Consider the following 22,639-nt stretch of genomic DNA (forward strand, 5'->3'; position numbering starts at 1 on the left):
TTCAGCAGGTATTTCTGCCTCCGGAGCTGCAGAGTCTGGATCTGTGGTTGTGGGCCACCTGCTGCCCCCGTGTTCCTGCTCGACAACTGCCACTACAGTTGTTGTTACTGGCTCTGTTACTATTATTGTCATTATTATTCCTATGACTGTCATTCCTATTATTATAACTTTATTAATATTAACATTACCACTACCATTACATTAGGCCTATTACTATTTTAAAATTCTAGGTGTATTTGCATTGTGCCTCCCTCTGCTCTATAGGAAAAGTACAATGAGATAACTTCTGTTACGAATTGGCACTATATAAATAAAATTGAATTGAAATGTGAAATTATTTGTAATTGTAACAGACATTAGCCTGAGGCTACCTAGCCAAAGCTCAGTTAATCCACCCAGGTAGCATCTGCCATTCCAATGCAAATTTCAAAAATGCTTAATGCTTAGGAAAAAACAGGAACTGGTACCCACGAATGCAGAAGAGTAAAGCTGGTGGTTCTTCTGAGGAAGACACTACTTGTGTGCAGAAAACAGAAAATGTCCACTTGCTGTTTGTAAAAGCTCAAACAAGTGAAGAGACAGAGTGGTTGGTCTTCAGTGTGTAAGTCCTAACTATTTACTGCTGTGGCTCTATGACACTACTACTATTCTTCTCATAGAACAAGGATAAAAGCTATTAGATTATCTCGCATAACTTTTTTGAAATTATTTGTGTATGTGTAGGCTAATTATTTGTGTTGGCAAATGACTAGCAGTTAGTCACTACACATAAGCGCTACGGCTGCCTGCTGTTACTCCACGACACCCAGTCAAATCCAAACCTGAGAGCCAGCCTGGAAGGGGCGTGGACTCAGCCCACATCTCAGCTAATGCAGCCGCCCACCATGTCATTAATCTCAGGCTGTGGGCCGTCTGACCGTCACCCAGGTTGCCTTCATCCGTCCTGTCACCCGAAGGACTCCGTGTCGGACCGGCTGGATCTGATCTCTGGGTGTCTCCAGTAGCGGGATGAAACCGGCTCAGTGATAAAGGAGCATCTCCTCCGTCTTTCTTTTCTCCTGAAACGGAGCTTGGCTTTCATTCTCCTACCGGCGGAGATATGAGGAATCCACTGGCCGATGTCGCCCTGACATTGTGGCTGTTTGTAGAGGTGAGCGATGCCCGCCGTCATTAGCGCTTTGATAGACGCACGCCTGGCTGAAGGAGTGCTCCCTTTGAGAGCGTTCATTATGGAGAGACAAGAAGTCGTTGTGTTGGTGGCTTATCGATCTGCCAGCAGTCTGCCTGCGATGTGGCTCCGATACGTTCCGCTTGGAATTGTTTTGAGAGCGTTGTTCGCCAAATTCAATTCAAAACTAACATCATTCAGTATTCCTTCGCTTAACGCCACAACTACACACACGGCGGAGGACATTGGGATCTTTATAAGATATACGGCATCTTCTGGTAACTTCGGCATCGAAGTGACCCACCAAGACACACTTAATATCCATTAAATCTTAACTTTTCGATTGGTTAATGCTGTTCCCTGCCACCATCTCGATTGTGATGTGAAGAACATGAGAACAGAAAGAGGTGAAGCTGGTGTCCACAATCTGCATGTTGAAAAGCGGAGTGGAGACTACAGCGGTCCTTTTTGACATAAAACTACATTCAGTTGTTCGGTGAGATGCTCTGTGCTAACAGCAAACCTGTGTAGCTCCATCAGCCTTTGTCCTTGTGCCCAGACCCCCATGACTACTCACTAGGTTACTGGGCCTGTAGGACACACACACACACACACACACACACTCTCTCACACAGTATAGGTATAAGGTAGGCAGGAGGCTGAATCCAACTGTAGGCAATGATATTCAGTTTCTTTGTCTCATTATGTTTTACTTTATATGATGTGATTTTTAAGTGTAGTCATCTAACACAGATTGATCATACCTTGATACATTTCTACTTTTTGTGAAGCCATTTTAGTGCCGCCAAAGTGCTCTTCTTTTCATTGCACTCTTGATCATTTTCAGTCATGGTAATGTTTTGCATGTTCTTGGGGATTTAAGGAGAATGAGGGAATGACAATGAGCTCTAATTGTATTTCCCAGGGCTCTGAAGGTAGCACAATGTGGTCACGATCCCCACTCTCCCCGCCTCTCCAGTACTGCTGACACTTATGTCTATTCATGTATTATTAACTCTCATCATTATTATTTTATTTCGTTCAGCTGACTTAGTGAGCACATCCAGCAGGCAGCCTAGGGGGAATCAAGCCCTTAGACCCTGTTTGGGTACTGCTGAGTTCACTTTGATAAGTGGTTCTGACAGCCTGTATGGTATGTATTCTCCCAAGGAGACTTTGAGTGATGTGTGCTCTCATTTGCAAAACGTATTCATAGTGAAAGCCCAGTGTAACAGTGTTCATGGCTAGTGGTGCACTAGAGTCCTACTAGTAGGAGTGGCGGGTGGAACTGGTCAGTTAGTGGGAACCTCCCAGGTGTTGTGCCCCACCTTCAGCTGATTAGCTTCACTGGGAAACAGCTGGTAACACAGCAGTAAAACCATGCACATGCTATTTCTCACACACAGTATTTCTAAAAAGAGAATATGCACACGTCAGGTACAGGTACATGTGCTGAGTTAATGATACATCTGTGTGTAATGACAGCTGCTCACTGGTGGAGAACCTCGTCAACGCAACACAATTGGTGAAACTGTGCTTTGTGTGTGGCGCAGCAGGCGAAGTACTGATATGCAAACAGAGATTAAAGGCGCGTCTGCATCCATTTATAGCTCTACCTGTAGCGACTGTATAAATGGATGGGCTGTGCACTTGTTCCCAGTTTCACAAAGGCTGAGGTTTGTAAAACACAGCAGTGCATGTGTATGGCTTTATAAATCTGACGAAACGTATGTATATTTGTATGTTTTATTTGTGAACCTACGCAGACTCAACAGTAGGGCTAGCAGTGACCGCAGATGTTCCATATTGGGAGGATAATGGGGGACAAACACTATTGTCTCAAAACAGCAATATTCACCCTGGAGAGTCTGACTTTACACTACAGGATATCCTATGCTATGGAATCAAGTACAACTTAACATGTATTGTTGAAGTTATTGAGTAAATCGTCTGTAGACACGTTTGGTTTATGTGTATGTGTGGATGCAGTGGTGAAGGCCTTACGAAAGCCGCCAGCCGAGTTGGGATTGAGGTCACGAGAAGAAACATAAGCAGACGCTGTGGGAGCAGCAGGTGGAAGGAGGGCCTTCCAAATATTAGCTTTGTGGTTAGAAACATATAAGCTAGCATCACAGAGACCAACACTTTCAAGAGTAAAACCAGAGGAGAGAACAATGCCCAGAGTGTGAGTTAACTGACTGAGGAAGATTCACGTCTATAAAACCCACAGTAAAAGAGGAACCGTGTTAACATCACCTCAGATCAAGACTCTGTCAAAGCGAGGCATAATCAAAGCTAAAAGATGAGTTATATTTTGGGGGTCGGTAGATTAAAACACAAAGTAACGGGGCCGTGCCATTTACTGTATCATAAAACCAAGTTCTTCTTTAGAGAAGAACTTTTTCAGCGTGTTCAGCTCAGATCGTAGAGCTGCCACCTGCTCAGCGAGGACCCGGCAGTCCTTGAGTAGTAGGCTGCTCCGGCATTACGGAGGGCCTTCCTGTATGTTTTAGGACTGTCTTACCAGACTAAACGAGATTCTTCCAGGTTGTTGGAACGCCATTTCCTTTCAAGTTTTCCTGATGTTTGCTTTAATTTGCGGGTTTGGGGGTTATACCGTGGAGCTAACCTTCTTTGTTTTATTATCTTCTTTTTTAGAGGAACGATAGAATCGAGTGTCATTCGCAGTGAGCCTGCAGCACTATCAACTAGATGTCAGTTTGGGAGGGGCTGCAGTTTGCATAGGAGTCTTCTGTTATATTGAGACATAACATAGAATTAAATGCAGATGGGATCGCTTCCTTGAATTTAGCCACAGCACTATCAGACAGGCATCTAGAGTAAAAGTATTTGCCTAATGGCGTGTAGTCCAGTAAGAGCAGTTCAAAGGTTATTAAATAATGAAGGATTCTGTGGCATTGACTAAACTTGATAAAAACTCTACTACTCTACTGCCCTACTGTTCAGGACCAGGAGCGGTACACTGTAACAAATAGAAATGGCTGTGGTGTTTTCCAGGTCGGGTGTGAAAGACTAAGAACAAGGCTTTAGAAAGAGTTATAATTTAGTTTAGGTTTAGGGTTGATCAATAGGCTTGAGTCAAAGATGGATGCAGCTCCACCTCCTCCAGAATGCAGAAATATTAGACCTGATTTAATACTTTATTTCTTAAAAGAGTGAAATAGAGAAGAAGTCTCTCCTTCTCTAACGATAAGCTACGATTATTGCTAGAAATACAACTCATGAATCTTATTGCTTTATTGGCTTCTTTTTACACCCATTTACGTGTTTTAGATGGAGGTGGGATCAGGAGGAAGCTAATGCTGCATTAGTGTGTATTCTGGCTGGGACAGCACCCATTAGGAAAGAGAATACATTTTATACTGTATAGCTTCATCTGAAGAAATATTAAAATGCTTAAAAAGTAAAAACTAATTCATTTGCTCATTTTAAATGTTTAATAATATTTACTAAGCTTGCTGACTGAATTAAAATTTGTGGCTACAGAGAGCATATTAACCCAGCAACCGCCAACTCACCAAATCAGTGTTGATTAGCTACAGCTGAGTAAACAGCTGTCACAGCTGCTGAACCCAACTAAACCCTGCACCTCCTATAGCTTAAGATAATGTGAATTATGTAAGTTATAATTAAAACTGCAAAGTCAAAAAAGTCAAAAAAATCAAAACTCATTTCATGTGTATTTATAGAATTAACTAACATATCTGACATAAATACAGCATTACACGTGTGGTCTTATGATCCATTCACATCATGTTGGGTGGCAAGTAAAAATGGTAAGATTCCTATGGAAACAATTTTCAGGAATTCATTTTATATGACAACTCAAAATGGTGTTGTATAATGCAATAACTTTAAATAAAGAATAGAATTTTCACTCTGAATAGTTGAATAGCAGGTTAACTGAATAATTATCTAGTGTTGAGCTTCATTTTTATGGCAGGCAGAGTTGAGTTGGTAATGAGTAAATTGGCATGTTACCTCTAATGATGGACTATTGCTGGAGCCAGACATCCATATGGTTTTCAGGAGCGTATTATTTACTGCACAAGTCAGTCTAGTCAGTCAGCTTGTAAATTAAAATTGCGGTCATTTCAATAAAACATGGATCAGAAATCATCAAATGTTGCTGACTGGCCAACCCCTGCAAAGATGTGCATGTTGCCAAATATGCTTTGGACATTGTCAGACAAAGACAACAAAAATAACCAAAAAATATCGGAACAACATTTGAATAGTGTGCTAGAAGCTTAAGAAAGTATTGTATTGTCTATGTATTGTATAAAACTTCATTTTAGACAGAGGTCAGATTAATTGTAGAACATTTCAGTCTTTGTGTTTCATGACACAGGATGATTATGAAATTCTTTGAAATATCTTACGTTACATAAGTCCCACACAACTGAACTGTGTAGTAGGCAGCAGGAGCTATTTGCCCGGCCTAGGGTAATTGACTACCACTATTGCCTCCTTGAATACTAAGACTGGCTTAGGGATTTTACTGTAAGATCTGCAACCCCAATTATATGAACAGTAGCCTGTGTTTTTTAGACCTTTTACACCTCATCTCCTTCTCAGATCTATGAAAATACCTGAGTCTGTTCATGTTCTAGTCTGGTTTTGTTGTCAGTGATTGTGTCCTAGTTTTTGGAAATGCTCTGTGCGAGGAATTTATCTTCCTGTTTTTAGCAAAGCTTGTTGTAGTGCTACCGTTGCATCTTGTCAAGAATGAATAGGGCAACCTCCGCATCGCTCTTCAGCCCCTTACCAGAGACTGTATCAGCGAGGCTAACAGCAGCTAGCTACGGAAACGAATGACCTTGCACCAAAATTCCGCTTCTGCTCTCGCCCTCTTAACGCTGTATGCCGTTAGAACTATATAATTCCTTTTCTCTTTTCTCCTCCAAGGTCTTCCTTCTTTTGGCTTGTTTTGTAGCCTGCTATATGCCGTTGTAGGCATTGTAGTTCACAAGCACATAAGCACACAGTGCACAATAAAGATAAAATAACATAAGTGCCATGGCCCTCTCCTGCTCCAAGCCCTGTGTGAAAGGTGAAGGCATTACAGTCCGCTCCCGTAACACAGCTCTCTACATGGCTCTGGAAGGGAGGAACCACGGCACGTAGAACCCGGATGACCCTTGTTTGTACAGAGTCGCTGTGATTGGCTAGTTACGTGCTAGCTAAGCCCGATTGGTCGTTTGATTTAGACCGGGTCCGGTTTTTAAAAAACGAAATACAAAGGGGCGGGCACACTTCAATTAAATATTGTTAGTGACATGCAAGGGTCAAAATGAGGTATTTCAACCAAAATTATAATGAAATAATATTGCGTACTTCAGTTTTAAGAACAGAAGTGACAGTAAAGAAAAAATGCTACAGCAGCCTCTTGAATTTAAAAAGGAAATTTCCACATTTTAATCGCTCCATGTTTACAGCATCTTCCTCTGTAGGTTAACTTTGACAAGCTGGAATGTGAAATAAGCATTCGACCGTTGAATCCCAAAAGAGATCTGAAGTGAAATCAGAAAACTGACTTTTGTTCCAGAAGTAAGAAAACCTTATTCAGTTTATCAACATTTTCAAATAATTGTGACAATTCCAGCTTTAAAAACATAACCTTACTCAACAGTATGTCATGTGGTTCACGCCATGTTTCTAGAGAAGGATGGGGAATTTTTAAAAAGTGATATAATATCATTGTTTATTTGATTTTTCAATTTTAATAGCATTTAACAAACACCATTTCCCACAATCTCAAGACTGTCTCAGGTTGAACGTCATCATGTTGACAAATTGAGGCCAGTCAAGAGGTGAGCTGTGAGAATGGACAGGGAGGTTAGAACAGTGTGGATATTTTTTAGAAAGCAGAGATTACAGCTAATTACAGAAAGGTGAGGCTTGGGTGGATATCATGGACAAGAGAGAAACAGTTGGGATGGCGTGTAACTTAATAGGAGCTGTAACTTTGAATGTTGACAATTTAATGCTTGTTTGATTGTTGTCACAATTACAAAGGGTTTAAAATCTAATAGCAAGTACTGTTTTAAATACTTTTATAAAATGATTTTATAAAATGAATAGTAACCCCCTATAGCCAGACACTGCACTGGTCAATTTTGAGATTTTGCCATAACAAGTGTTCTTTCAGACTAACGTCCAGAATACACATTTAGGTGTGTATTTTACTGCACGTTGTCTGTTTGCATCTGTAGATTTCTCCTAAATTCACCAAAAGTGAATGTGTGTGTCTTTTTTTCTCATACTTGCAGTATGCATACTTCAGTAGTACTTATAGGCACCAAACTTTCCACTTTTATTCATATCTATATTCTGAAGGTTTTTATAGAGGGGTTTGTTTATATGATCATTCACAGCCTGATTTATATAATATTTTACATTTTATTCTTTAAAACATGGTGAAATTATTTTTTTATGGGTGTTGTTGATAGTATTTTCTGATTTATAGAGTGATAAAAAGAGATACCCAGAATTCCCTCTGTAAAAACCTTTGACTCTAATTTGTCAACAAAATGAAACAAGAATTTTGAACCTGGCTGTATCTAATGTTCAGATTTCCTTTCTGGAAATGTATGCAAATTAGTGCATATTTAATTAGATAATGCCTCATTTGCATATTTAAACATACATTTTAAGAAAACGTGTAATACAAACAAATGATGGCCTTAATGTAAGTAATCAGCTGGGGAAGTTTCATGGTGATATCTGTTAGTTAAAAATGTTTCCCTATTCACGTCTAGTGTCTTGCCTTAAAGCTGGGGTATGTGATAAATGTAATACCATGACAAACACCATGATACAGAGCGAACAACGACACAGCAGGTAATGTAACTAACGTTAGCTAGGTTGTGTGTTAGCAAACTGTCGCTACAGTAGCTGCTGTGAAGCTAACAGCCAGAGAGGACGAGACGGTTTCCCAGAGCCAGCACAGCAGCTCCAGACAGCGACGCTCACAACTCTGCTGCTGCTACAGCTAACATCACAACAGCAGCAGATCCTGGCAAACTAGAGTCAGCTGAATGTCTGCGGGCAAGTCCTTTAACGTCACCTGACACACAAAACGGACAACGCACACTGAACGGACAGCTAGCGGACCGTGAGGAGATATTCGCTGAATCTGACAGATTGATTATTGGAGTAGAATGGCGTACCCCGCCTCACTTTAAAAAGACTGATGAAAGAAACTCAATGAGGGATTACAGAGTTACGGAACCCAGTGGAATGGCAGCTAGACTGGAATTGATGACAGGACTTCAGCTCTCTATAGACTAATCCTCTGGCTGATTTATGTATTGCATTGTCTAGTTACACTGCCATTACTGTGGTGGCAGACTCAAACTTTCACTGTCAGAGAAAACAGAGATGTTTGGGTTGATCACAGTTGGCAATTGCCCCCTCCGGCAGATGAAAGTTGTTTATATGAATGTGTGAAAGTGGTTCTGACACAGGCTCAAACCCAGCCGCCATTATGTCTGATGAACAAGATCAACAAACGTTCGAACGAGGATTCTGTGCATTCTAATCAGATGAAATGCATCATTTATTAGATATCTCAAACACGAAATTGTAAAAGTGGAATGTCCACCTGGAAACATTCGGAGAGTACCGAGTTAGCAAGAGATCTGCAGGCTGATAGCAGCTGGGCGACTTTTTTATTGCTCACCACCATCGGCCCTGTGTATATGGCGATCAGGACCGCACCTTGCCGTCAGACAGCCCTTTTCTTTGGCACTACAGTTTCTCAATCATAGAACTCTGGCGGCGTTATACAGGTGCGCTTATGCATAGGAATATGGAAGTTCTACGGTAAGATATGAATATAGCGTACACTGATATTGATTTCTTTAGGTGGGCCTTCTTTTAGGAGGCTAAAATCCGTTCTGCTGCTGACCTTGTCCAAAGCAAGGCATTGCTTAGCTTCCGTGCCGGTGCAACTCTCGCTTCTCCAAACTGGGAGCGTGCTGAGCGCTATCTACTGTAGGTGCACACACTGACTATAGATAAGTACTTCATACAACCCACTTTAAAAAACCAAACTATCCCTTTAAAGTCAAAAGGCTATAAATAACTATCCTCTTAACATAGGCTTGAGTTTAATTATGACACAGTAAATGCATACATAAAAAGAAAGAAATATAACAATGTGTACTGTATTTCTTTTTACTTTTTTAATTTGTTATTATTTATTATTTTTAAATCTTCCATGTTGCTTTCCAATAAGCATTAAGTTTATTGTTGAAGCAACTTACTTTGTATGGGGTTTTGGTGATTTGCAGGTGAAAAGATGTCTAGCTGTCTTTTCAAACTGGACTAAATGTCGTTGAAAAGTTCTTTTTTAGATTGAAACCTTTATTTTAGTGCCGTTTGATGACAATGTTTTCAACATGGAACAGGATCCTGGTCATATTTCTTGGCAAAAGCTGTGCAAAAGTAAGTTTAAAGGTTTAAAAGTAAAATCTTTTACATTACAGTGTAATTGTGCTGTGTGAGGTGCCACCACTGTCCTGGCGGCTTTTTTTCTCCCCCCACCACTCGGATTAGTCTATAGTAATACAGGTGGTTTTTTGAAAAGATCATTTCACCATTCTCATGTAGAAACGTAACCTACATTTACATTTAACATACAATATACAGTATTTAGATCATTTAACCAATATTAGGCACTAATAACAACAGTAGAGCAACAGTAACAACCGACCACTGATACATACAGGCAGACCGGTAGATTCAGATGTTGTACATGACACAGGAAGTACAGGCTTCCCCCAGCTCTGTTTCCTCTTAACTTCTGTCTCCACTTCAGGACAAACACACCCTGACAATCAAATGATGCTTGTTGGCCTGTTGCTTGCTAATGGCAGAGGCATCTGTGTGGTCAGCAGAGATCAAAAAGACAGGAAGGAGAGGAAGAGGTGGATGGCTGGGAAATGGGAGGAAAGGAGTAGTAGAAGTATAGAGGAGTGGAAGAGATGAAACAGAATGTAGGGTCAATATTCAAAATCTATTTTTGACCATTTTCATGGCAAGATATTTCCTGATAATTCCAAATCGGCAAAGTGCTTGTTATTCCAAAATCACAAGGGTTTAGAGTTCATTCCTGGCAGGGTGGAACACCATTTAGACCATAATGGGGAACTAAACTGCTTTGAAATTGAGGATAATAAGAAAACATTTTCATGCTTTGTGTGCAATATGATCAAAATGTCCCATTTGAAAGGTTTTGTAACACACTGCAAGCTAGAAAAACTGAATGAATGAGTCTGTGTTTGAAAAAAATGAATGAGCAGTGTTCAGTAATATCTGACTATTCTGACAGGGAGCTTCTTTATTGACCCGTCTCCTTTCACAATCTCAGCTGCAGCATCTTGAAAGATGAAACATGTCCTGATCACCACACATACACTCCTGCTTCTAAAGCTTTAATGTGCAGTATAGAACCATTTGAACTATTCATCTCCCCACATGTCCATCTGAGCAGCTTTTAAAGCAGGAAAACACATTCTCTGGTTGCGTAACGGTCATTTTTGTCCCGTGGGAGCACAGAGAGACATTTCCCTCCGCTGTCAGCGCTTTCACTGAGCTGTAATTAGAGAAAGACAATGAACAGAGCTGGATGGTGACCATTGCTGGCAGAATGTTGGGGACAGGATAAGAATTAGGCCTAGGTTCAAACTAATGTAGATGGATAGCAACAAAGTCAAAAATTGTGAAATTAAAGCTTTGTTATATTGTTTGTATTTCTATATCAGAAATATATTTCTAAATTATATATGCAGTTTTGTCCTGTTTCTTGGCATGTACTGTCCATGGTATGCTAATGAAATAGTCCTCATTTATCTCGTCTACACTCATATCCATCCCGCCAGAGGTGACTTTGTTAAGTGAGTCATATAAAAGCTAATGTTGGCCTGAATGTTCTGAGATGAGAGGCCCAAATCTCTTAGATTCTGAGGAGGATTGAGAGGGAGGATCCACATCAGAGCCCGGGCTGTTCATAGGATCTGCTTCAGTAGCACTGAGGCCAGCAACAGTATTTAACTGCAGCCAGAAAAGTGGACATATTGATGCAGAGAGGAAGGCAGATAAATGGATGGTGCTTGCATGAAGTTAATGGCATGTCCTTTCTCAAGCCTTAACACTTGTGCTTATTTAATAGCTCTGGCTGATGTGGAGCATTACATTCATGGACTTAGGAAGATGAATCTTAATGACATTGGTGACCCTCTGATATTTGCTCTACCACCACCATCAGGTCAAAATGTCCTCTTTTGGACACTGTATACCCAAGAAAACTAGATGCTGAATTGCATTAAATTTGCTGTGGATATTCACAGTCTCCAGAGGAAGAAACCTGATTTCTTTCTTCTTGTCATCATATTTTCTCTAGTGACATCACAAGGCCAACATTTTCAAACTAACGGGCAGATAGTTTACTGAGTACATATGTTTTCCAGAGGATGAACCCTTCTAATTTGGATGGCAGTGTTGGTCCAGACTGAAATATGTCAACAGCTATTGGATGGATTGCCATGACATTGGGTACTGACATTCGAGGTCCCCAGATGATGTATTTTAATGTGATCCCCTGACTTTTTCCTCTATCGCCAAAAACAGGTTCACTGTTTTGGTTTAAACTGAAATATCTAGAATGGATTACCCTATAATTTGATACATACATTCATGTTCCCCAGAAGGTGAATCCTATTGACTGTGGTGATCCCGTCTCTCCATCTAGCATCAACAGCAGGTCAAAGTTTTAACTTACCGAGTTAAATATATCAGCATCTACCACAAGTATTGGCATCACATATGGTACATGTGTTCAAGGTTCCCAGAGAATGAATCCTACTTACTCTGGTGATCCCGTGATTTTTCATTTAGCAGCACCAGCAGGTTGTAAAACTATTGACATACCCATTAACCTCAGCTGTACTTTGTGTTTAGTGCTAATTATAAAATGTTAGCATGCTAATACGCTGAACTAAGATGGTGAACATTTTAAACCATATTTTAGCATGTTAGCATGCTGGTGTTAGCATTTAGCTCAAAACACCGCTGTGCCTAAGCACAGCCTCACAGAGCATGGCTGTAGTTTTTAGTCCTGTTGTACTTCACGAGCTTTCCTCTAGCACCTCTCTCAAGCCAAAATGTCAGCTGTGGGCACAAGATACCTCGTAATCTAGCAGACAGAAATCTGTAGCGCTCATTCATGCTTTAATGAGGATGAACCCGTAATTTTAATGAGCCAGTTACCTTTACTCTTGCGCCACTCTCTGGTCAGGTGTGAACTTTTTTTTAAACAGAACTTCCATACTCAGTGTAACAAAAAGCAGGGCCTTCAATCCAGCTGCTCTGTGTTTCAAATTTAAAGATAGAAGACAGAATAGAAGATAGACCAAATATTGAGTGGACTGGCTCACTGTTCCTCAGATGACAGTTTATCTAACTCTGTGAAGATTTTATTATGCACTTTCTGTGTGGATAACATTTCCCACCAGTGACCACTGTGATAGCAGAACACAGATTGGACAAATAGAATGGATGTACATTGTCTCAGTGAAAGGGGATGGGATGCTTTTTTCTGCTGCAGCTCTACTTTGTTAATATCTCCCATTGCATCTTTCTCTCTGTCTTTCTCCCTGTGTGTGTGTTCCTGCCATTTCCTCTCAAGTGTCACAGTATGGTCCCATCCTCCACCCGTAGCCGGACAAATAACCTATTGTGTTGCCATGTTGTGAGCCACCAAAACACCTCGACCTGGCATACCACCCTGCGGCTCTGCCCCCCACACAGTGTCAGAGTTGTGGTTGAATATTGTTCTATCCTTCTGGGCCTGTATTTATCAAAGAAACATTTTAGACATAAGTGAAAGATAAGTAAAAATCCTTCACTCACAATTTAAGACAGCTTGCACCAACGTTCTGTTTTCCACAAATGATGACCCTGGAAAGCACCATTTTATTTATTTAATTTCAGAACTCAAGTCCTGCGTGACAAATCTGGGTTACTGTAGTGAGCTGGGAAGAGATTTTGAGAACTGGAGGCTCTATTGGGTACTTTTATAAAATTAGGAAGTGTATCAAAAGCCCGACTGATACTAGACTTAAAGGCCAATATCAATATTTGAGTGCTGTAACAATTTGATAACAATATATTGGCCAATATTATTTTTACAAGTATAGCCGTGTTTCTGTGTGGAATATGTACAGGCTGTGAAAACAAATCTCCCTCTCTTTCACTAAAGACTATCTACTATCAAACATTTTTGACAAGGATCCCTTAAATTAGGCTATTAAAGAATTACGAGCAAGGTATGTACTGAGCGGCACATTTTACAGTGTACAATCAACTTGTCAGTGCTCTGGTAGACAGAGTATGTAATGGAGACACTGTTTCTAAATGACCTCAAACATTCAATTAATGTACTGCAATTTCTTCTTACTTACTACATATTGTAAACACCAATAGTGTATATCTGTGACAAGCTATATATATCTGAACAGCTGAACATGAAATTTGTTTTCAAAACCTGCTACCACTTCACTGTGCTACTTTTAATTTCCAGAGTACTGAGTGCTTTTCTTATCACCACCATGAGTTAATAGAGTTCAGTGCATAACAATGTGATATGAGTAAATGTCATATCAATTTCTTAACCATGTCCAAAAAATGCACGTTTTTATTTGCATTGAGACTCCAGTTCATCTTGTTATCTTTAAGATGTCTCCACTATAAAGGAAAGTGATGCTGTGTATGCTGCCTGCCACCCTGAGGCAAGGCATGTCTCTGCAGTATGATTCACTTCATTTAGCATGCTCTCCTCTCTCCACCTCCAACTGGCTCCTTTTCTTTCCTATCACACCTTCCCTCTCTCTTTCTCTTTCTTCTCAACACTTCCAGCCTATCTTGCACCGCTTCTTTGCAGGGCGCAGAATGATCAAGCTGAAAATCCTCAATATGCCACTACAAAGCAGGCTGTATTTTCACAGAAGGAGATCATTTCAAAGAAAGTTAATTAAAGGCACTCTCCAGCCAGCCATTATTGGTGCTCTGTGCGGTCTGAACTGAAGCCAGTAATGGAAAGAAAGGATGCAGGGGGAACCTTGCTGAGTATACTGCTCCGCATGTCATTGTTGAATGGTATCAAATTAGACAAAGAAAATGTTTTCCTATATGACAGAAGATGCAACTCTAATTATTTTAAGTTTGCGAGTTGTTCAGGTTTTTGAGTATTAGGTGTTGTGCGCCCTCTAGGCCACAAGAGTGCAGGGCACGCTAACAGGATGCGCTGGTGTCGAGTAAAGCAATTTATGCTTCATTGTCCTTCCAAAATTTTAAGTTGTAAGCTACATAAAGCAAATAAATTATGAAATAATGGCATGTTTTACTCACATTACTGTGATACGTGTTTATTTTCCAAAAAATAAACAAAAATCTAAAAACCAGTATGTAGTTTTGTCATCACAGTAGCATAAATAGGAAAATGAAATGGAGACTATTTAAAGAAGAATTCTACATTTTTATTATTATTATTTGTGCTGTACACACAACTTTCTCTGCTTTCTGGCCAATGCACGATCGGCCTAAAAATTCTGTTAGTGTGTATAGTGTCAGTTTTTAATTCAGTTCAATTCAGTTTTATTTACATAGCGCCAATTCATAACAGAAGTTATCTCATTGCACTTTTGCTATAGAGCAGGTCTAGACCAAGACCCAACAAATCCCACCATGAGCAAGCATTTGGCGACAGCGGCAAGGAAAAACTTCCTTTAAGAGGGCAGAAACCTCGGACAGAACCAGACTCAATGGTGGGCGGCCATCTGCCGCTGCCGTGTTTTGAGAGCGGGGGTGAGGGGGATTGGGGGAGAGGGAGGCACAATGCAAATACCACCTAGAATTTTAATTTTTTATTAAAATTTTTTTAAATAGTAGAATAGTAATTGTAGTGTTAATATTAATAAATTAGTAATAATAGGAATGACAGCTATAGGAAAAATAATGTCAGTATTAGTAACAGAGCCAATGACAACAACTGTAGTAGCAGTTGTCGAGCTGTTAATAATGACCTTATCTGTCTTTCTCCTTTACAGTGTGTAGAAGCCAAAAAGTATTGCTGGTATTTTGAAGGCGGATACCCCATCTACTTCATGTAAGTACCACAATGTTCCACTCCTTTAAACCAATGAACTCGAAACTCTGCACACCAAAACCTTGAATGTCCATCATTTTGGCTACTACATAGAGATTTGACAATCCACACTATTTGGCTACTCAGCTCAATGTGTGTAGAAAAACTGAAACACAATTCATCCAACACGTTTGGGATGGATAGCCAAGTGCACCACACCACCTCTGATCTGCTAAAGTCAGACTTGCTTAACGATGTAGGTCTTCGCAGTTTGTTTTAATGAAACATTATGTGTCATTTTTTTGAGGTTGTATGTGTGACACAGGAGTATTACATACATCCTTTGTGTGGGTGACGGTGACACAGCGACTTATTTGTCAGGTTAACCCCTGGATGGCGCCCAATTAAAAGCAAAATAAAGTCTCTAAAGTTGATGCACAAGAAATCGCCACAGTAACATCAGTCCTTACGTTTTGAGCCATTCTCCTTTATTGAGCTTCTTGTATTTATCCTAATGTGGACCGGTCACACGGCTGATTCTCAGTCTGCTGGCCCACACCTAATCTGCTTAATAAGGCCGATGGATCCCTACCTGTAATTCCTAAATGCTTCATGTCAGGGCACGTAAAAAAGTGATTAGAGATGGTTACAGTGTCACTTGAGATCACTCCTACACATTATCCCCAAAACTACAATTGTTGTTTTTAATTGTCCTTAGATTTTTCCAGGTCATTGGTATTTATTCCAGCTTTGATAATTAGTTTTATGCTATTTTTTTGTGGATGATCTGATATTTTTAAATGTAGTAGCACTGCTGTTCTCTCTCGTTTCAATATAACAAGCAATCTGCATTTAGCCAAGTGAAATTTCAGTCTCAATTTGTACACTGGAGTGGTTTTTAAAAAGGAAATGCAACAAAGTGCAATGGAAACAGACTTCATGAATAAATCATGGTGTACATGAAGCATGTGACTTAAATGTCACTCAAGCTTCCAGTGAAGAGACAAAAACATCAAATGTGTGTGGAGCAATAAGGAGACTGTAACCTTCCTCACATTAATACACGAAACACAGAAATGTCATATTTCCATCATGTTTTCCATCGTTTGAACTTTGGATCTCTTTTAATTACGTCACCTCGTTGTGTCTTCTTCTGCAATGGTTTAATGGCACCTGAATGGAGAATTAGCGCCACCAGCTGCCACCCCTCAAAGAGTCGAAATTGAGAATCGTTAAGAACCGGAATCGATAAACAGAATCAGAATTGCAGTCAGAATTGTTCAAATCTGAACGGTACCCAACCCTAATGGTAGGGGAGGAGGGGGCCTCTCAGGTAGGTAGTTGGAGAGGCCCAGACCCCTGCTGAGGTGGGGGAGGTGGAGCTGGTGGACTGAGTCACAGGGGATGGTGTCAGGACTGTCCCATTGTCTTTCAAACCAACAGTAGAACTCATTCAGTTCGTTGTCCAGGCGTAAATCATTAATGGAGTGGGGTTTGGTTTGTAGTTATCTGTTTGAGCCTCTTCCAGAGAGAAGCAGAGTTGTTGGCTGAGAACTGGTGTTGCAGTCTCTCTGAATACAGTCGTTTAGCTTCTCTCACCGCTTTGCTAAACTTGTACTTTGACTCCCAAAACCTGTCCCTGTCTCCACTCCTAAACACTTCTTCCTTTTCCAACCTTAGCTGTCTGAGTTTAGCTTAGAACCAGGGTTTGTCATTGGTATAACTCACCCTGGTGCGTGATGGTATGCAGCAGTCCTCACAGAAGCTGAACTCTGTGAACTCATCCAGACTGTTGGTAGCAGTCCAGAAAACATCCCAGTCAGTACAGTCCAAACACGCCTAAAGGTCCTCCATAGCTTTACTGGTCACTGCTTTGATGTCTGCCTATATGCAGGTATCAGGTGGACCATGACGTGGTCAGAGTGTCCTAGTGCAGCACGGGGGGCAGCGTGATAGGCACTGTTGATTGTTGTGTAACAGTGATCCAGAATATTCTTCTCTCTAGTCAGACATTTAATGAATTGTCTGTATTTAGGTCTGTGACTGGCTAGCCCCTGAAGTCAATGTGCTACACCAGGACCTCCACTCTCCTACTTTCCACATACAGAGCTCACTACTTCCTGCACTGAACGTTGTCACTTGACGTAAATCGTGAGGAGTGGACATGATTCATAGGGACACTGGATTGGTTTAAGGACAGAAAGTGGCAATAAAAAAATATTAAAAGCTGAGGGGCTGGAGTTTCTTGTACTAATTTACTAACAGTGCTCTGCATTTATCTGTTCCAGAGATGTGATTTCATGGCTGGCCTTGGATGTTTTTCTGACTTTTTGAAGACTTTGTTGTCATATAAAGTATCACTTCGACACATGATGTATGCTGTGAAATTTTATTACTGTGATTTCTTTCTTGCCTAAAGGGGAGGTAAAATGTTATTATACAAATGAAAAAGTAAGTAGATTAATTCAGGTCCCTCCACATATTTTTAGAGAAAAACTGAGCACTGAGTCTGTATGACTTGGATTAGGTAAACCACTTAAAAAGCAAATAAGATATCAGGGAGATGGATGTGCAGAACTTTCTCTCACAGACAGGATGTGATCAATAAAAATGTAAGTGGTCTTTGGGAGAAGGCTTGGTTAGAGTTTGTGGTATTAAAAGCTTAGCTGAAAAGGAATATTTCTACCCATCTCTCTTAATACAGCTATTGGGCGCACACCTTTAGTCATAAACAAACATGAAATAGTACTGTTTTGGGAAGATGTTGTGTAATTGGTCAAATCTTAATGAAAGGATGATACTGGTGAACAATGATGATTTCTCAAACCAAATGTTACTTGTAATGAAATTAAATTAGTTGTAAAAGGTTGTTTCAATAAGGTGCGTGTCATGTTTTTTATGATATCCTGGTTTTGAATGCAGGGAAGAAAAAGTTTCTGACACTTACATATGTACATTGTACATGTACAGTACCTCAAAACAAGTTCCATGCATATTTACGTAGATGAGGCAGCAAATGAAGTTGGCTACATTTGAATTTTAGATTGCCTTTGTTGGAAAATGGACATACACACAAGCAAATACACATATGAAACATTGTTAGATTTTTTTGCATCCACATTGATCAGAGACTAGCTATGAAAACTGCTTTTATTCAGACAAACTTGTCTAATTTCTTTCTATTTTTATTTCCCCTCACACATTTTATTTAGCTCCTCTAACAGAGAAAGCAACAGCAACACCCCCTCCTCCCACTTCACCACCTGGTGCTGCTGCAAAATTAACTACTTACAAATATGCAGGACCATGTGACTATTTTTCCTGTAAAACGTATCCTGTGTTTAATACAAAAATACATCAGGTAAAATGAGATTTTGAATTGAGTTATTGCTTTTTTTTTTTTAAATAAAACCATTCCTTTTTACCAGTCAAACATCAGAATTCTTCCATAGGGTGGATCAAGAACAACTTTCACATATCCCTATTCAAAGACAGAATAGAAAATCTGTAATAATTCTAAAGTTATCACAATTGATATATAAAATATTTTCTTCCTGTCTATTTGTAAATGCAACTTATTACACAAGTGCAAAGTAAAAACAGTGGTTTGTTTTAGATGTAGAAGAATCAATGTGTAAAGTTGAGAACAAAGCCTGAAACATGTATAGCACTTCAGTAATTGTATAAAGTAATTTTCAGCATCTCATAATTCTTGTGAAGTGGGGAGATATGAACTTAAGAACTTTGGAATGATACTGACATTGATAATGACACTGGTGTGTGTTATGTTGCACTGATGGTCAACAAAATTTAAATTCTGCAACTTTAATCAACAGAAAACTGCAAAAGATTCCCGAAACACTGAGAGATGGCTAATATATTGGTCTAATCTTTATACATCAGACACTTCTTATTATCCACAATAAACTGTCTGAGACAGACATGAGATTTAGAGATAAGAACCACATGACTCAAAAAGATGAAGTACATAAAAATGCAAGTTCAGTTAAGCACAAAATATTTCTTTTACAAAAATCACAGAAGGGTGAGTATGAGAGATTTGCATCTTTCAAAAGGTGCAGTAAAGTTCACAGCAAGTCAACAGAATATTAAACCTGTGCGGCTGAGGAGAAAATACTAATTATTTACCACAAAGCCTCCACCATGTACTGATGGAGTCAACAGTAAAGCATTAGCAAGACACATGGATTCAGGCAGATGGTAGACGGCAAACCGGATATCATTATAGTGGACGAGAACAGGACAGTAAAATCAGGTGAGGTGACAACAGAAAATATCGGCAACTGTAACGGTAGATGGCACTGCTGTCCAAAGTTAAAATATTTGAACTTTTTGCCGTCCTCCGCGACGGAATTTACAACTGGATGTTACGTAGTTCCCTCACACCAGGAGAAAACATGGGCGATCTGGACAACGAGAAGCTAATAATTTTGGTGCAACAACATCCGGAATTATATGATCAGAGCTTGAAATCCTACCAAGATATTACAAGAAAAGCTGACATATAGCAGGCAATCAGCACAGAGCTGGGTGGAATACCAGGTCGGTAATATGGAAAGTGTGTTATGCTATATTAGCTTAGCAAGCTATCTGGCTAGCTATTATCTTTGTGTAGCCTACTAAAAGATTCTCCAGCTCCGCTTGTCTCCCAGCAATAACGGTTGTAATTTGTTAAATTGCCTTTCACACTTCCTACAGACAGACAGTATGAAAAATAGATAATTAGCCCATTGCACTGGCAACCTGAAACTGCTTCAATTACATATTCCCCCGACATAGACTATGGTGAATCTCATGCCAGATGCACATGCATGAGAGTTTGCAACCCTGGTCAAATACAGCCTTGATAATAATAGCAATGGTTTGTCTTTCATACAGTCCAGTCATGCAAAACAAGATGGACTAATTTGAGGGACCGCTACAAGAAGGAAATCAAAGCTGATGAGAAACCAAGTGGGTCAGATGCTGGCACCAGGAAGAAGTGGAAGCTGATCCCCTTTCTGACCTTCCTCAACCCTACCATCAAGGATAGGCTAACCAGTGGGAACATGCCTCAAAGCCCTGCCCCTGAGAATACTGCATAAAGCCAGGAGTCTGAGTCTTTTTTTAATTCTGGACCCGGACCCTGTGGAAGACGCGACAATGGATGAAGACAGGAACTGGGAACATCCTCTCCAAGTATCTCCCCTCCCACCTCATCTACTACTTTGACCACCATGGTCAAACAGGGTCCAAAAAGAAAAAAATGTGGGCCAGCCAATGAATAGTGACCAGACCAGTGAAATAGGAAGACAAGCTCCTAGGAAATCTGTGCAAGAAAAATTACAAGGATGAACGTTGGTGTCGGATCGCAGAAGTCCAAGCCTGGGCCGAAAAATGAGTCTGGCTTCCTTTTCCCAACACTTTCCCAATAACTCAGATGAACAAAATCTGGAGACACTCAAAATAAGTCAATGGAGAAGATCAGAGTTCAATGCAATACAGTTTATTCTTTCACAAGACATAAACCTGACCTGGCACTGGTAACTGATCTGAACACACAGCTCTGTGCACTGTTTTTATAGCCCAAAAATTCCTCCTTCCCTGGTGGATTCTCCACCTATTTTTCTAAGAATAATCCAACTTTTCCAAGGAACAACGGTGTCATGCTTATGTATCTGGGCTCCGTAAAGTACCGAGAATCTTCCAAGATCTCATCTTAACGGAGCCAGGAAGAAAAAATATATCCCTCCTGTCTTCAGGGTGTTTCGACTGTATTATTTAAAAACTTCCATACATCATATGCTCTAATTCATTTCTTCACATCTTATATGCTCTAATACAGTTCTTCAACTTCAGTAGTGTTATACATCACAACAAAATTGGTGTTAATCACTATACTAAGTGCACAGCCTCATTATATGATAAATTCATAACACAATTTGTTTAATGAAATCATCTACGACAAGCCTTGCTCATAAACTCAAACATCCGTCTGATGAACAGAAGAGCCTTTTTCAGATTTGTGTAGCTCAGTTACTTCATCAGATTCGTTTTTCATAATTTCATGCAGCTCATACATTTGGCAGGAGTTATTGCTGTTTTCTGGTTCCAGGTTGTATGCCATTTGTGACAAGGAATATTTTTATGTTCTTACTTGAGTGTGTGTGCGTGTTTGTGTGGATTCTGTCACTCTACCTACATGAGGTATCGTTACCAAAGCAAGCAGTTTTGTGCCTGTACTGTGACTTGTTTCGACATTGTGTAATGAGACATATATATATATGAGATATATATATATATATATATATATATATATATATATATATATATATATATATATATATATTTCCTGAGGATATCATTATCCATAAAGTCCACGAGGCTGCTTAGAAATCACAGAAAAAGCTGTTTCAGAGCTTGCCTGAGAATCATCAAGTTTTTAAGTTTTCTTCAGTAACAAAGTAATCCAGTGATTGTAATGTACCCATGGATGTACAGCCAATTAACAGGAACTGCTAATAGCTAATTCAGCATACTGATGCCAATTTGCCAAAATGTAAACAATAGCCTAAAAAAATTTGACTCAAAGGGAATACCAGCAGCTGTCAGAAGCCCATTTGGCTTTAATTTTGTCATATTAGTTCTCAAATAGGCCTATATGTTGGAGTTAGCATGTTTCCATCCTCCATTTTCATGCAAAAGTCAATTTCCACACTGAGCTGATGAAGCAAAATTCAAAGGAAAAGCAGCTCTTTGTGCAGAACCCCCCCCTCCTCAGATATCCACCGGATGGGGAACAGCTAGTTCACAGAAAAACAGTAGGTCATTGTGGCTGTATTACTGGTGTGGGGGTGAAAAATTACCCACATACACCTTTTGGACAGGATTAAAATCACTGACCAGCACAGGTAATGTTAAAAATCACCCCTCTTCCCCTAGAGAGAAATCCAGTATAGTAAATCCATAAATGCATGCACACACACACACACACACACTGTACCTGGACAAAGAAATCTACAGCCATGCTAACAGCTCTGTGAGGCTGTTCTTAGGCACAGCAGTGCTTTGAGCTAACCTGAACCTGATGGCTCTACATGAAAAATCAGGGGTCGCCTAAGTTATTTCTTTACATTTCTTAGCTGTTCCGTTTTGTGTCAAGCAGGGTAGTTGGGGAAATTAGGGGGTTTGGACCCAAATGCAGACTAGGAGGCAGAGCAGGTGCAGTTCAGTGATTTAATGATAAAACTTACATGGGTTACAGGCAGGCAGAGGTAGAAACAGAGAAGCAGTCCCAATGT

At 40.0% G+C, this 22,639-nt stretch overlaps 1 protein-coding gene across 1 annotated transcript in view; it reads left to right on the top strand.

Annotated features, from left to right (window-relative positions):
• The first annotated feature begins 467 nt into the window (after positions 1–467).
• The window catches only part of vopp1 (VOPP1 WW domain binding protein), a 43,864-nt gene continuing 21,692 nt past the window's right edge, over positions 468–22,639 (top strand). Inside the window, exons 1-2 of the mRNA XM_044176506.1 lie at positions 468–1,150; positions 15,301–15,359. Of these exons, the coding sequence (XP_044032441.1) occupies positions 1,100–1,150; positions 15,301–15,359 (110 nt within the window). The 5' untranslated portion in view covers positions 468–1,099. The remainder of the gene's footprint in view (positions 1,151–15,300; positions 15,360–22,639) is intronic.

Source organism: Siniperca chuatsi, linkage group LG19 (assembly GCF_020085105.1).
Source record: "Siniperca chuatsi isolate FFG_IHB_CAS linkage group LG19, ASM2008510v1, whole genome shotgun sequence".
Lineage (NCBI taxonomy): Eukaryota > Metazoa > Chordata > Actinopteri > Centrarchiformes > Sinipercidae > Siniperca > Siniperca chuatsi.